Here is a 15,474-nt window from a genome sequence, read left to right as displayed (position 1 = left end):
AGATTGACACGTGGCAATTTTTTTTAAATTATAAAAAAATGAAAAATTAAAAAAAATTAAGAAAAATAAAAAAAAATGATGTGCTGACACGTGGCACATAATTAACACGTTACTGTACAACTAATGGAAAGGAACTGATTGCAACGAATTTTCAAAAATAGAGACTTAATTGAGTCAAATAAAAATGGGGGGACCTACTTGAGATTTCGCTACAAAAATGGGGGCCTCTGGAATGATTTAACCTTTTTTTTTCGATTAATGGTTTTCGAGCAACCAAAGCATCAAGGTCACTGAAGTTAGATTGTGAACTCGAGGTTGGTTTGTGGGCGTGATTGCGAGTTCGAAATGAAAGTGGGTTTGAGGTGGTGTGATTGCAAAGCTTATGGTTTTTCACTTAGGACAACAAAAGTATGGTTTTATGGGTTTACTTAATTTTGAAAGAAGAATTATGCAAATCATTAATATTATTTGAGTTAATGTTCACATTCCTTGTAATGTTTCATTCACATTTTCATGGTGACGTGCAAAATCAAAAATTAGGGATTTATTTTTTTGATTCATGCATTTTGGTTTTTTTTTTTTGCTGAATTGGTTTAGGGGTTTGAAGTGGTGGTTAAAGTAAGGTTTTGACATTGTATAGAAATGGGCTTCTTTATAACATTTCATCATATAGGGAAATTTGTGAAATCTTAGAAGTTGCATGACGTGGGTGGTGAGAAACATGTCATTCTTGATGCTAACCCAGATGTGTGGTCCTATTTTGAGGTTGTTGGTATAATAAGGGATTTCAAGTTATGGTGGAAGCCTAGTAAAGGAAGCTTGGATACCAATTTGAGAGTGTTTAGTGTGGATAGGGATGCCATGGAGTTAGCAAATTATGCTGAGGAGAATAGAGAAGCAATAGATATTTATGTTAAGCACGTAGTGAGTCTAACATTTGAATTTGTAGAGTTTATTGAAGGCAATACAAGTGTTGGGGTTGATGGTTGTGAGAAAGATGATGTTCATGTATGTTTGTGAGGTTGAGAAAAGAGAGAATGGTGAGGGTGAAGGTGATGACAGAGATGTTACTACAGGTGGTGAGATTGGTGAACAAGGTGAAGATGAAGAGGGGTCTGTTGAACATTTTGAACTAGATTATAGTGAGGAAGAATTGTGTGAAGATAAAGATGATGGTTTTCAGATGGATGATGATAAACCTCGTAGAAAAATTGGAGATGTTCTAGAAAGATGGAAGAAAATAGTTGACAGCAAGAAGTCAATGTCTACAGTTGGGGGTGAAAAGGTTGGTTCTATTAATGGTGTCCAATCAAATAATACTATTGAGGAACATGAGATTGACGAGGAGTACAACAATGAAGATTTGGATAGTGATGTTGAGGGGCAAGACAACTTCTCAAAGTATAAAGTTCATGATATGTGTAACAGCTTCAAGTTTAAACTAGGCATGGAATTTTGCTCATTGGAAGAGGCTAAACAAGCAATTAAAGAACATGTAGTTCTAAATGGCAGACATGTTGAATTTGTGAAGAATGATAGGGTGAGAATTAAAGCTGTTTGAAAAAAAAAGGTACGGGTTTGTGATATTGGTGAGTAAAGTTGGTTCATGTCATACCTTCCAAGTTAAAACACTCGTTGATGGACATAAGTGTGCAAGGATTTTTTCCAACAAAAATGCGAATGTAGAGTGGGTTTCAAAAGTTGTCATGGATAAGTTCAGAAATGTGGGAAACATGTCCGCAATCCAGATAATGGATGATGTTAAGAAAAGTTATAGCACTAAAATCAGCCTATGGACAGCTTTGCAAGCAAAACACAAAGCTTTGGCAGAACTTGAGGGAGATGGAGCTAAACAATATTCTCTTTTATTTGATTACATCGCAGAACTTAAGAGAGTTGGTAGGGAAACAACTTGTGAGATTAAACTAAGTGAACTTATTCCCACTTTCCCGCAAAGATTTCAAAGCTTTTACATGTGTTTGGATGGCTGCAAAAAAGGTTTTCTTGCTGGTTGTAGACCTTTTATTGCAGTTGATGGGGTTCATTTGAAGACTAAATATGGTGGGCAGTTACTAGTTTCTATTAGAAAAGATCCCAATGACCAATACTTTCCACTTGTTTTTGCGGTGGTTGAAAATGAATGCAAAGAAACATGGAGGTGGTTCCTTACTTTGTTCTTAGATGATATTGGGAATATGCACACAAATGGACGAGTCTTCATTTCTAATCAACAAAAGGTATGAAGAATATGTATAAACAATAATAATTTATATTTATGATAGTTATTGTATAAGTTGGAACTAATGTCAATTATTGTTATTTTTTGGGTTTTAATTGAGACTTAAAATTTAAATTCTATCATATCAAGTCATATCTTAAATTTGTTATCGAGTAAACCATCTTATATTATCCGTGCACCAAACCAATAATGCTTGGTGAGATGGTAAGAGAACCTCACCCTTAATTACATTGTATGCGATAACTCCCTGGTAAGAAAACACACTAGTTCTGAGTTTTACAAAAGTAACCATTCATTTTACAAAAAAAAAAAATATTAAAGTAACATTAATGTGACATAATTAATTATTACTAAAGAATAATCTGTACATAAATAATTATGGCTAAAGAATAATACGAAGTTATTAAGCATTACAATTCAATATATTTAATGAATTTATTCTTCATTTAAATTGAATGAATAAAATTCAACTTATTCTAACAACTTGAAATCCAATGAATTTAATGATTTTAAAGTCCAACTTATTTTCGTAACTTAAATTCCAACTCATGAATTTAAAATCCAATTTAAAGTCCAACTTAAAACATTGAAAATAGAGGTTCAACGAAATTGGAAACAATGTAAACTCCAACTTAAAACCTTCAAAAGCAAAACATGTTACTGCATCACCACAATATAAATTCAAGAACAAAATCTCTCATAGTCAAACTTCATTGGCTTAAAAGCTTTTGGCATTATACTTGTCTAATTTCATTACATTCACAACTTAACAACATTCTTCACCTACAAACTAGTCCAAAAAGAAACCTTTCAACCTAAACTTAATTATCAATTACAATTGCTCTTTAACACAAAAATTATACAAAATATAATTGTAAATGCCCAAGATACAACAAAACACAAGAACTTTATTTTTTCCCTTTTTTCTTTCTGACTCTAATTTCATCTTCAACTTTGCATTCTTCCTTACCAACTCCATGATCAATTTGTCATTAACGTCACCAATTTCCTCTTCTTCTCTTTCTGGCTTCTCTTCCATTTCACATTTTGCTTCATCAGCTCATCGGAAGAAATTGCAATGACAATCACTCTACAATGAAAACCACAACCCATAAACAAAAATAGTCATAACATAATTTAATGCCAAAATTATAATTTACTTACTTTCCAATTCATGCATCTCCAGAACAACCTTCCTTTGTTTTTCACGGTGTTTGCTTTGAGAAGCATTAATGTTGTCCCATAACCACATACTTTTCCTTTTCCTCTTAAGCTCAAAAAGGGTGTTGATGAATGTTAGAAATATTTTAATATAATTTAAAAAAAATAATTAAAATAAAAAACTTATTGTTACTGAAGTTTTTATAGACCTTTAATTTATGTGTTAATGTTTTTTATGGCTAACGGCTATATTCTTATTACAATTCACTTCTTTGTCTCCTTCTGCTACCTATAAATACCACCTAGGTGCATGAATAAAAAAACAACCACAACAACAAAGACAACAACCACTAGAGTTTTCCTTAAAAGTGTTATTCTTTTCTTCTCTATATTATCTTTAAGATAGTGGTGTTTATAAGGTTCGGAGATCCTTCGCTGCACTCGATTGATCTGACGGGTTGTTGTATCTTGGGAGAGAAACGCATATGATTTGAAACACATATGAGTGTGTATTTGTTTAGCTATGTGCAGTAGGGGCGTTTTCTCTCTAAGGATAGCACTATGCGTGCCTCAACCCAGGATATTTCTACTCCTTACCTTTTATCTTTTATTTATTATTGTTATCATAATTGTTGATCTCTGATTAATATTCATTGTTTTATATATTGTCTTAGTATTATTATTGATTTAATAATTATTATTATATCATTTTATATTTTTATTATTAATAGTATTATTTGAGTAATCATTTTTCTAACATTCTTAGAGAGAAAAATTATTATCTTGTTATTTCTTTTTTTGATTATTCATCTGTATTCATTTCTAAAATTATAAACAGTATAGAGTTGAAGACTGAAAACACATTTTATGAACTAATGTGTTTGTTATGGTTATAATTAAATCAGTGTCAACTAAGCCTAAAAATCTGGGTATAATTGTCTCTATTTCTATTGGTAACAATAAATGAAATTATGGATAAATGATATTCCTGCTCATTGAATCTTTTTTTGTGATGTTTATAGCTAATATTTTTTGTTATATTAATTTATGCTTTAATATTGTCTATTCTTATCATTGATAAAGATGTTCTATATCATGTATATATTTTAAGTGTTTTATATGAAAAAAAAAGTGACTGATAATAAATATAACCTTATCAAATTTATGAATTCAAAATTATTGTTTATGACATGAAATTAAAATGAATTATTTTAATTGATATCATGTTTAAGATCATGTAAATGCTGATAAAAGAAGAAATCTTCATATCAAAAATTGAAGTGATAGTCAAATAAAAATTAAACTTGTCTTCTAGATTTTTAAAGAGTTTTTCATGTTTCTGAATTTAAAATCTTTCTTGTGCTCAACAAGGTTATGAAGTGGTTCCCAAGTGCAATAAGATTATTATTTCTAGACATGTGTTTTGGTTGATAAATGATATATTGTTTGAGTTAAGTGTTTTTATCTAGTGATAAAATATTTAGTAACTTTTTCTTTGATTATTACAATTGTTGAGAAGTTGAGAAATTTGGTTAGAGACCATTCAAATTATAAAATTTTGAGGTGCAAAATTAATTAATTAAAGAAGTGATGATACATGTCTTTACAAATGAGTGTTTTTATGTAAAATTCATGGTATTATTCATTAAGTAACATCTTTATATAGTGTATGATGTTAATATAATGTTGCAGTGAAAGAAAGAAAAAAAAATGTTTTGATATGGTAAATGTTATTCTACAAGTTCTAGCTTGCCTAACATTATATTAGTGAAATTTTATATTTTGCTTACCATATTTTGAACACAAAAGATTGAGATAAAACTTTTTATGAGTTATAAAAGAAAAAAGAACCACATTAAAAATATTTCAAAGTGTGGGGGTGTCTTGTAAAGGTTAATATACCTTTTAATAAAAAAGAATCTTTGGTTATTTATATTTATAAATATCTAGAGATGTTTCCTTCAATTGATAAATTATCTAAATTTGTTTGTGATACCTCGAGAACTATTTTGCCATCTAGTGTAATATTATTTGTGTTTCTTATATTATGGCAATATGTCCAATTTCTTGAGATCATTGAATGATATTTTTAATGTGAATTGGATATTGATTTTGGTGACACAAAATCACCTATTGGTTATGGCTATGTTTTAACCTTGGATGGAGGTGCACTATCATGGAAATATGTTAAAAAGTTGTTGTTCTATCATGATCTATTATGCAAGCATAAATTATTCCTTTGCTCAAAGCATCCTGACAATCAAATTGTTATATTTAAAGTTTCTAGTAAAAATGTCAATGAAAAATTGACATATTAGAATGAGAGACAAATGTATTAGAAACTTAATTACTCATGGTTATCTCTCTTGACTTTGTCAGGTCAAAAAGAAATATTGCAGATCTGCTTATCAAAGAGTTGATGCATCAACAACAAGTATTTGAGTCGTCGAGGGGAATGAGACTATAACCCATAAATTAGTTGCAACAATGGACACCCATCTCCACATGAATGGCGATCCCATGGAATGAAGTTCAATGGGTAACAATGAAGTTGTTGTTGACTAAAGTACACCAAATAATTTGATTAAATTTTATATCTCATTCCTATGGCGAGGTGTACTATAAATTGTGGCAATAATAAGGTTGAGGTATGTGCATTATTATGCTTATTTTATAAAATACCTCTTAATAAACCCAATGGTTGAGGTATGTGCATTATTATGCTTATTTTATAAAATACCTCTTAATAAACCCAATGACAATTATTGTAGGGGTGTGAGTCACAAACCACCCTTTGAGGGTTTACCTAGTGAGTGTAATGGTGGGGCCGCCATTGTGAGACATGGGCAAGTCTCTAAGTGACACTCATGAAACAAGATACATGCGCAAGGCCGTAATGTGCACCCACTGACTAGAACCTATAATGAACACCGATATTGTATGTGTTATTTACTAAAACCTGGTCACATGAGATGTAGTTCAAGACAATCAAGTCTCTGCATTTTCTCGGGTGGAAATTATAAGCACTAGGTGTAAGGTTCAGACCTGGAAGGTTCCTTATTTTGTTTTAAAAGATAATATATTTTATTTTATTTTTTTAAATTATGTGGGGGATTGTTAGAAATATTTTAATATAATTTTAAAAAAAATAATTAAAATAAAAAACTTACTGTTACTGAAGTTTTTATAGACCTTTAATTTATGTGTTAATGTTTTTTATGGCTAACGGCTATATTCTTATTACAATTTACTTCTTTGTCTCGTTTTGCTACCTATAAATACCACCTAGGTGCATGGGAAAAAAAAACAACCACAACAACAGAGACAACAAACACTAGAGTTTTCCTTAAAAGTGTTATTCTTTTCTTCTCTATATTATCTTTAAAATAGTGGTGTTCATAAGGTTCGGAGATCCTTCGCTGCACTCGATCGATCTGACGGGTTGTTGTATCTTGGGAGAGAAACGCATATGATTTGAAACACATATGAGTGTGTATTTGTTTAGCCCTGTGCAGTAGGGGCATTTTCTCTCTAAGGATAGCGCTATGCGTGCCTCAACCCAGAATATTTCTACTCCTTACCTTTTATCTTTTATTTATTATTGTTATCATAATTGTTGATCTCTGATTAATATTCATTGTTTTATATATTTTCTTAGTATTATTATTGATTTAATAATTATTATTATATAATTTTATATTTTTATTATTAATAGTATTATTTGAGCAATCATTTTTCTAACAATGAAGTTGTACTATTCAATCCATAGCTTCTACGAATAGATGCACAACCTTCACCATGTGATTTCATCACTAAATCAACACCTGAGAGTGGTTTAACATTTATCCCCAAAAATTTGATACTTTCCTAGAAAAAAACCCTAAACAGTAAATTTGAGACTCGAAAACACACCTTTGTTGTAAATGAAAAACCCTAAGATTCACAATCACACCACCTCGAACCCACTTTGATTTTGAACTTGCAATCACGCCCACTGACCAACCTCGAGTTCACAATCTAACTACAATGACCTTGATGCTTTGGTTGCTCGAAAATCACTAATCGAAAAAAAATGCAAAATGCAACTTGGTTGTGCTTTGTTTTGATGAAAGTGGGTTTTCTTATTTTAAAATTTAATTAAAACATTATTTGATTTTTAAGTTATTTAATTATTTAAATTTAAATTAACACGTGTCATTTACTTATATTCACGTCACCAACTTTGTTGGACATGTCATCAATCACTTAACACCGTCTAAGATGAATGATAGATTCCAAGCATTTTAAAAATATAAGGATGTTTTTTGTATGAAGTTCTAAAGAGGGACCAATTCCACTTTCGCATAAAAGTATAGGGATGAAAAACATACTTATCCCAATATACAAATATAATGTAATAGTAAAATTCCAAAATTGAGCCTATTTATATAGTTACCATGTGTCCAACTTTTCCTATTTTACTCATAGTCCAGTGAGGATACATGTCATTTTTACAGGCTTTTATGTAATTTTATCAGTATACCAGTGGCACAAACACTATAGGTGTGGTGTGTAAATGCTTAAAATGAGATTCTTAAGCTAAAAGTGTTCGTAGTTATTCTAGGAGGAACAAGATAAGATATTACTATAAATTCATCTTACCTTTGTGATCATTGTCATATATTAACTTTGACAAAAAATATTCGTCTATCACAAGTTGGGTTAGACCCGACTAAGACAACAGAAATAAACAATTTACTGATTGCATAGTGAAGGTTGGGGATGGTACACTAGCTGAACCGAAGGATGGTTTAATGGAAATTAAAATTCCACCATAACTTTTGATAATGCATTTTAATGATCCTATTCAAGCTATTATAAATAACGCATACCCAAATCTAACACAAAACAACTTCAATGATAACTGCTTGCAATCTAGAGCAATATTGACTAGCAAAATAGAAATTACGAATGAGATTAATGAATATGTTTGTCCTTATCATTGTTGGATGTAGTATGTTTAAATCTATAAATAATTATATATAATACATATTGAATGCATTGTTATAGGTGAACATAAAGAATATCTTAGTTGTGATAGCATTGCCAACACTAAAGAAATGGTTGTTGATGCATATCATCAAATCACTCCAGAATTTCTAAATACACATTCATTATATTAGGCCTCCCAAATCATAACATTAAACTTAAGTTTGGGGCCTCAATTATGCTTTTGAGGAACTTAGACCAGGATGAGGGATTATATAATGGTAGTAGATTAGTTGTAAGCAAACTAGCAAATCATGTTATTGGAGCAAAGATAATTACTAGAAATAGAAAAGGTCATGAAGTATATATTCTTCGAATGTTTATCATTATCACAATCCCCATGGACTTTCAAGCTTATTAGAAGGCAATTACTAGTTATTTTATCATATGCAATGACAATAAACAAATGTTAAGGACAATCTCTAGCATCAGTAGGATTATACCTACCAACATCAATTTTCAGCATAGGCAACTATATGTTGCAGTATCTAGAGTTCAAAACAAAGTTGGACTAAAGATCTTAATTCATGATAGTGAAAATAAACCTTTAAATTCTACTACCAATGTAGTTTTACCAAGTATGCACTTACATCCATCTAACCTATGTTATATAATTCTAAAATGAAGGGAACTATCTCAAACATATTTTACTTGCATTATGTCTTCAGTTATGCATATGGACATACTTTTCTTGATTACTAAATTTTATGGGTTAACATACAATTTACCATCGTTATAGCATTTGGACTTTGAAATTTCGTTATCATAACAACCACTGAATGAATCCATAACAATAACCACCACGATATGTACAACCATCATATAAATAAATTACAACAAAAAATCATATTCAAAACAGATCTAAACCTGTTCGAAGACGAACATATCATGGAGTTCCAAGTTCTCCCCATATATCCTCCACAAATTTCCTCTTCCATCATCCATAACTACAACCATCAAAATGTTAGCGATAAACTTTAGCAAATTTCACCCTATCTAAACACTATTATCGGCTTTCGTGTATGCAACTCACTAATTTCTCTTTACACCCTTCCTATATCAAATTAATCTTTATTTTCATAACCATATTAATTAACTAAACCGGTCTAAACTAACAATTTTCAGTTACAATATTATTCTATCATATACTTATTTGAACCATATACATAAATGCAATACATCTAAACAGAATATTCATTAAAAATCCTCTCAAAATTATATCTATAAGTTCCTTAAATTTTACTTAAAATGTACAAGAACATAAAATGTTAATTATTTAAATATTGTCAATTACTTAATATAATAATCATTCCATTAATATATTTATTAAAAAAAACTACAAATTACAGACTCTAATATGTCAAAAAAATATCACAACCCGTTTAAATTTTAATGATTTCATGTAACTGTATTTCGGAGAATTGATATATTATAATTACTGCGTTTTAAATTGATATATCCAACTACTAAATCTAAACTTTGTAACATACAATAATATTTATTTTACTGTGTTTTAGCATTTATATTTATAGAAATTAAATTCCTGCATATAACCATTATTTTGATTATTATACTCAACAAAAAAATAACAATTCCATTTAACTATTTATTTCAACATTAAAATTTACAACAAATTCATATAATAACATTTAATTATATTATATCTCACTATTCAGAAATTTATATCAAATTAAATATTTCAACATAAGTTAAAATAAAATTAACTAATTATTTAATTTATTTTCATATTATCAATCTCATGATTTAAATATTTTATGTAAACTCACCATGATAATAAAAATTAAAAATAAAATAAAATAAATCACAACGACGTCCGTGCTTTACGCACGGGTCTCAAGTTTGAGTGTAAAATTGAAACCTTGTCAAAGTATTTATTTATAAAATATTATTTATGAACATTTTATTAGCCATGTTTCTTTTAAATATTTTATTTTTATTGTTATTATTTTAATATTTCAAATAACAAAAAAGAGATCTATAAATTAAATCTGAAATTTACTTTTTATATTTTTAAATTGAGGAGTTTTCTTTTTGCATCTTTTTTAGTAATTGGTAAATTTAATCTCTTTTTCTAAAAAAAAAGTTTATATTTTTAATTTCGTTTCTCAAATCGAAGTGGATGATTACCTAGATTTTGTTTTTAGTTTTAAACAAAATATCAAAATTTAATCCAGAAGCAAAACCTCTCATATGTTACTATTTTCATTTCCTCTGTTTAATTAAAGTGCAAGTTGTTATATATCGTGTAAAAAAGAATAAACATCTTTATATAATCCTTCGAGATAAATATCAACACGAATCTGTACAAATCGAATTATAATGACTACTAACATCTGATCTGAGACATGAGACACTCAGGTTTTAGTTTTTCCAAGTTGAAAATCTTAACAGTTTTGTTCCTTTGTACTCCAAAACTAGTTCATTGTCATTTTGTCCTTCGATCCTTGCTTGATATGAACCTTCATTTCCTCTCAACACTTCTCTGGTTTCCATCAAAATATTTTTGCTCAATTGGCAACCCTTAAAGCTAATCTCATCACTCTGCATCTCCTCCCATATTTGTAACCAATCAAGAGAGGAAATACAAGGTTGCAAAAACAGTTGCTCCATGGTGATTCTTGCTTCTGAGAAACGAGTTGGGAAATGTGATTCAATTGCTTCTAACAAGGCTTGGTAATGCTCCAAATGTACTTTAAAGAATGACCTGAAATTGAAGTTGTTTTTCACTTTCTGATAAGCACTTCCATCACCAAAAGTTATAATCCCCCTATTGCCAGAGGTGTTGATCAAATCTTCAGCTACCCTTAGAAACTCTGAGGCTTGTCTTCTGCTACTTTCTCTTCCCATATGAGGAAGACCAATCATGGAATTGAAGGCCAAAAACGCACCTTTCCCACCCCTTTTGTTCATTTTCTTAATCTCAGCAACAAGTTCCTCCACTCCTTTCTCCTCTACCTTCAACTTCAAACCACAGGATTTGGCATGCTCACAGAGCAGCTTTCTAGTTTCCTCAAAATTTGATGGACTAGAAAAACATTCATCACCACCACCCCATTTAATTGATGTCAGTTTCACTGTTTTGTTCATGTGTGCAATGGCCTCAATCAATGGAACCCATTGAAATCCATGTCCAACACAAGAGTCCACTATGTGTACACTATTACAATCTTGTGGCATGGCTTCAAGAATTGCAGAAACAGCAGCAAAGTGAGCAACTCTCCCAATTGGGAGACCTTGATAGAGTGCCCTCAAAGCAGCCTCAAAGTTCTTGAAGGCCTCACCTTTGAGATAGTCTCCATGATTGGTCATGCTTTGAGACAAGTAGAACACAAGGCGCTCTAGAGACTCACCTAGTGGACTAGCTTTCTGACTCATGCACCTCAAAATCACTTCTGCTAGTGACTTTTGTCCTTGCTCCAAGGCCTCTCCATGTGCCTCTAGCAAGTGTGGAAGACTCACTTGGTTTTCAATTTCCATGTTTTGGTGAGGTAAAGTCAATAGTGATGATGCTTGATTTGTGGACAACTCTGACCTCACAGATGGGGTAGGACTCCAAGCATTTTCCACCTCACTTGAAAAAGTCTGTGTAGGAAAGAAGCTCCCTTCACTCTCCCTTAGGTATCCATGACCTTCAATACTAACAATTTCAGTATCCAAAATGGAATCAAAATCATCCAATTCCATGAGTGATGGAAGTTGCCCAGTTTCTTCAATGATTGGGTATTGGGTGTGAACATGATCATTGGAGAAGAATAAGGAAGAGGAAGAAAAGGGTATGGAAGAAATTTCAGAAGTGGAATCCTCTAGAGTGCTCAATAGTGTATTGAGTCCATGGTCATCCACAATGAAGCCATAGGATCCAGAATCACCAACATGGTCATACATAGAGAAGCCATAGGACTCAACACCTGATTCAAAAGTTGAGTTCATGTCTTCAAAGAAGGACCATGGTGACTGCATATCCTCTTGCTGCATTATCTTTTCTATTAAACTTTCTCACACTGCAAAGAGTGGAAAGTCTTGTTTCGGAGTAGGTAGGGTTTGATGAGTGTGAATGTTTGACTATTTATAGAAACAAATATTAAAGAAAGTTTGTTTCCCCTCACTTTCAGCTAAGTTTCCATGATTAAAATAACATGAATTATATATTTTAATGAGACATTAAAATAGTCTCTTAAATTATACATCATCAATGAATATATTATTTCGAATTTTGTATTCCTGTCAAACTTACCCACCAAGCCTTGGATATCCTTTTTAAAGAACACGTATTATTCATTAGGAATAGAAAATGACGAAATTTTTTGAAGCAGTTTTTGCAGAGTTTTTTATTCCTGCAAGGTTGCCATGAAAAGTGTATTTCCTGTTTTGGCAGCATCGATGGAAGGTTGAATTCAATGGGTACCACAATTACCGGTGTTATCACTATTCCATATTACAATTAAATAATTGATTAGTTAATAGTTCATGTCTTTTCAAACCTCATCTGTTGGTGAGTTTCAGTAAACGACTAGGTTTGATGATGGAAGATCCTTTGCGGCTTAACACGTATTTTGATTCTACGTCAAAGTAATATAAAATTAGTTAAAATTGATTTTCTAATGTAAAGTCGATATGTGATTGATTTGCAAAATGAATTAAAAAATATAAGATTCACGTTAAATAAAAAACAACTGATTGATTCCAATTCCAAGTCCAATAACGCTAAACCAAATCAAATCCTTCAAAGATGAAAGCATTGGAGGAGGAGGCAATAACTTGTGTAAGAAAAACGGAAATAAAGAGAAGATCTTGAGAAGCCATAAGAGATATTGGCAATTTGATTGAGAAAGCCAAGAACATGCAAGGAAAGTCTTCTTTGTCATGTTCTGACATGTGAACGTTAATGCAACGTTACAAAAATGTATGCAAGAGGGGAGATTTTTCTTAAAAAGAATTGAACAATCATAAGGTTGAAAAAATTTATTGATGAAAGTACAAGAATTTAAAAAAAAGAGAGTTTGATGTCGTGAATATATATTTTGTAGACAGCTAAAAAGCTTTTCCAAACATGTTTTTGCTACATATTTGGCGAGGATGTTCTTAAGTGGTTGCTTGGAATCAAGTAGGAGGGGAATGATTTGAATTTGAAAATTATAATTAGACAGCAAAAATATTAAGTGTCTTCTTGATTAATTTCTAGTACGATCTTCTATCTTGGAGGATTGTGATAATTCATTGATTGTTTCTTAGCTATTCAACAAGAAATTAATATAGAATGTTGTTATATCAAATTTATTATTTTAAGATTTTATATTAAACATTACATTGTAACGTCTAATTTAATAGATAAATCTAATTAAATAAAATATCGCATAGAATATAATATTTAAAGGGATACAAGACTTAAAGTATAAGGATTTTACATCATCCAATTACACCAAGAGGAAAACAAAGGTACTACACAATGCCCAAACAAAGATAAGAGTTTCAACGGATATCCAAAGGCTTGCCCATAAGCAGGAGATTACAAAAACAATGAAGACTCTTCAAACATGGGCACAACAGTGAGCCCAATACCAAACAATGTCCAACTAAGCTGCAACATTTTCGTCGCCAATGCGATCGCCAGAAGTTTCCATATCTGCTCACACCAAGGGATCCTTGGTGATCATTGCAAAAAGGAAAAACCACACAAGAAAACAACACAAACAAGAAGGGTAAGCTAGAGTAAAAAGATTTTTTATTATACAATTAAGCATACAATTTAAAAGTCAAGAACACATAAGTCAACCAAGCATGTGATAGAAAACCACAAGACTAAGACTCAATTTATCCGGATACATATAATCGGTCAGATTCACTATATGCTTGCACTTGTGGTGGCCTCTACTGCTTTGTAGAGCCATTGCCAATGGGTTTCACCCTACCACGCACAAGGTTAGTCTTCAAACATCTAAGGTCATTATCCTACCAAAGACTAGGGACTCCTGCTACTCTCACCACTTGAGTCAGTCCGCTCTACGTAAGACTAACTGACTCTTTAGAGTTTTAGGATGCAATCTTTACTTGAATCCTTACCTAATTATATACACTATGACACCACCATGAAGCCTTACCAAGAGGTCCATGGAATTACGTCCATCACACAAGGCACCACCATGAGATCTCACCAAGAGGTTCATGGAATTGCGTCCATCACACAAGGCACCACCATGAGATCTCACCAAGAGGCTCGTGGAATTACGTCCAACTCATACCATAGCCATGTCTCACCAACCAACCATAGATTTATCATGTATAATAACTCATACCAATATCCAACCAATCATCCCATCATGTTTCATGAATTCATTCATACCAATCTCATCAATTTAAAACCCAATATATCACATAGAGCATACATGGCATCATACTTAAACTGTTTAAAGCAAAAAAAATCATCCAATCATGTGAAACACACCCATGTACAATCAACTCTGTCAATCTCGCTCAGGCTAAAGAGCTCTCACTCAAGCGAGAGGAATCCCTCGCTCAAGCTACTAGCTCTCGCTTGGGCGAGACTGCAAACAGAGGCACGTCGAGGTCTCGCTCAAGCTAGCCCATCTTGCTTAGGCGAGATTGTTCTCGCTCAAGCGAGTGACTTTCGCTTAGGCGAGCCCTCAAAATAGAGAGGTGGCGAGTTACTACTGTTCTCGCTCAGGCGAGAGCTCCTCGCTTAAGCTAGAGCATTTTGTTTTGAGCGACCACTTCGCTCGCTTGGGGGAGTTCAACAGAACTCACTGCTTTCACACGTGCAAAACCAGCAAAGTTCAACTCAAGCACCAACAGTTCATTCCCACATAGGCACAAACATCATCCAAACATTTTAAACATAAAACAGAGGCAAATGCAGGCAATATACTCAAAAACATATAGTGGAGCCAAAATGTAAGCACAACGGTCCTAGGAGAAGAGACGAGTACTATAACTCTAACCAGTGCAAAGAAATTGAAAAACAGACGCATAAAGACTAGCATAAGGTTTTCACGTCAACCCGAGGTGGA

The 15,474-nt window shown here is 31.9% G+C and overlaps 1 protein-coding gene across 1 annotated transcript; it reads right to left on the bottom strand.

Moving 5' to 3' along the window:
- Positions 1-10,688: 10,688 nt before the first annotated feature.
- Positions 10,689-12,474, bottom strand: LOC114193974 (scarecrow-like protein 18). Its single transcript, XM_028083986.1, has one exon. It carries the CDS (start codon positions 12,422-12,424, stop codon positions 10,811-10,813), a length of 1,614 nt encoding a protein of 537 aa, XP_027939787.1. The 5' UTR covers positions 12,425-12,474; the 3' UTR covers positions 10,689-10,810.
- Positions 12,475-15,474: the final 3,000 nt, after the last annotated feature.

Source organism: Vigna unguiculata, chromosome 8 (genome assembly GCF_004118075.2).
Source record: "Vigna unguiculata cultivar IT97K-499-35 chromosome 8, ASM411807v1, whole genome shotgun sequence".
Lineage (NCBI taxonomy): Eukaryota > Viridiplantae > Streptophyta > Magnoliopsida > Fabales > Fabaceae > Vigna > Vigna unguiculata.
The sequence above is the reverse complement of the archived record's forward strand: the minus strand, read 5'-3'. Positions and strand labels throughout refer to the sequence as shown.

Coding starts and splice junctions, on each gene's coding strand:
- LOC114193974 (XM_028083986.1), bottom strand. CDS start 12,424: ATGCAGCAAGAGGATATGCAGTCACCATGGTCCTTCTTTGAAGACATG.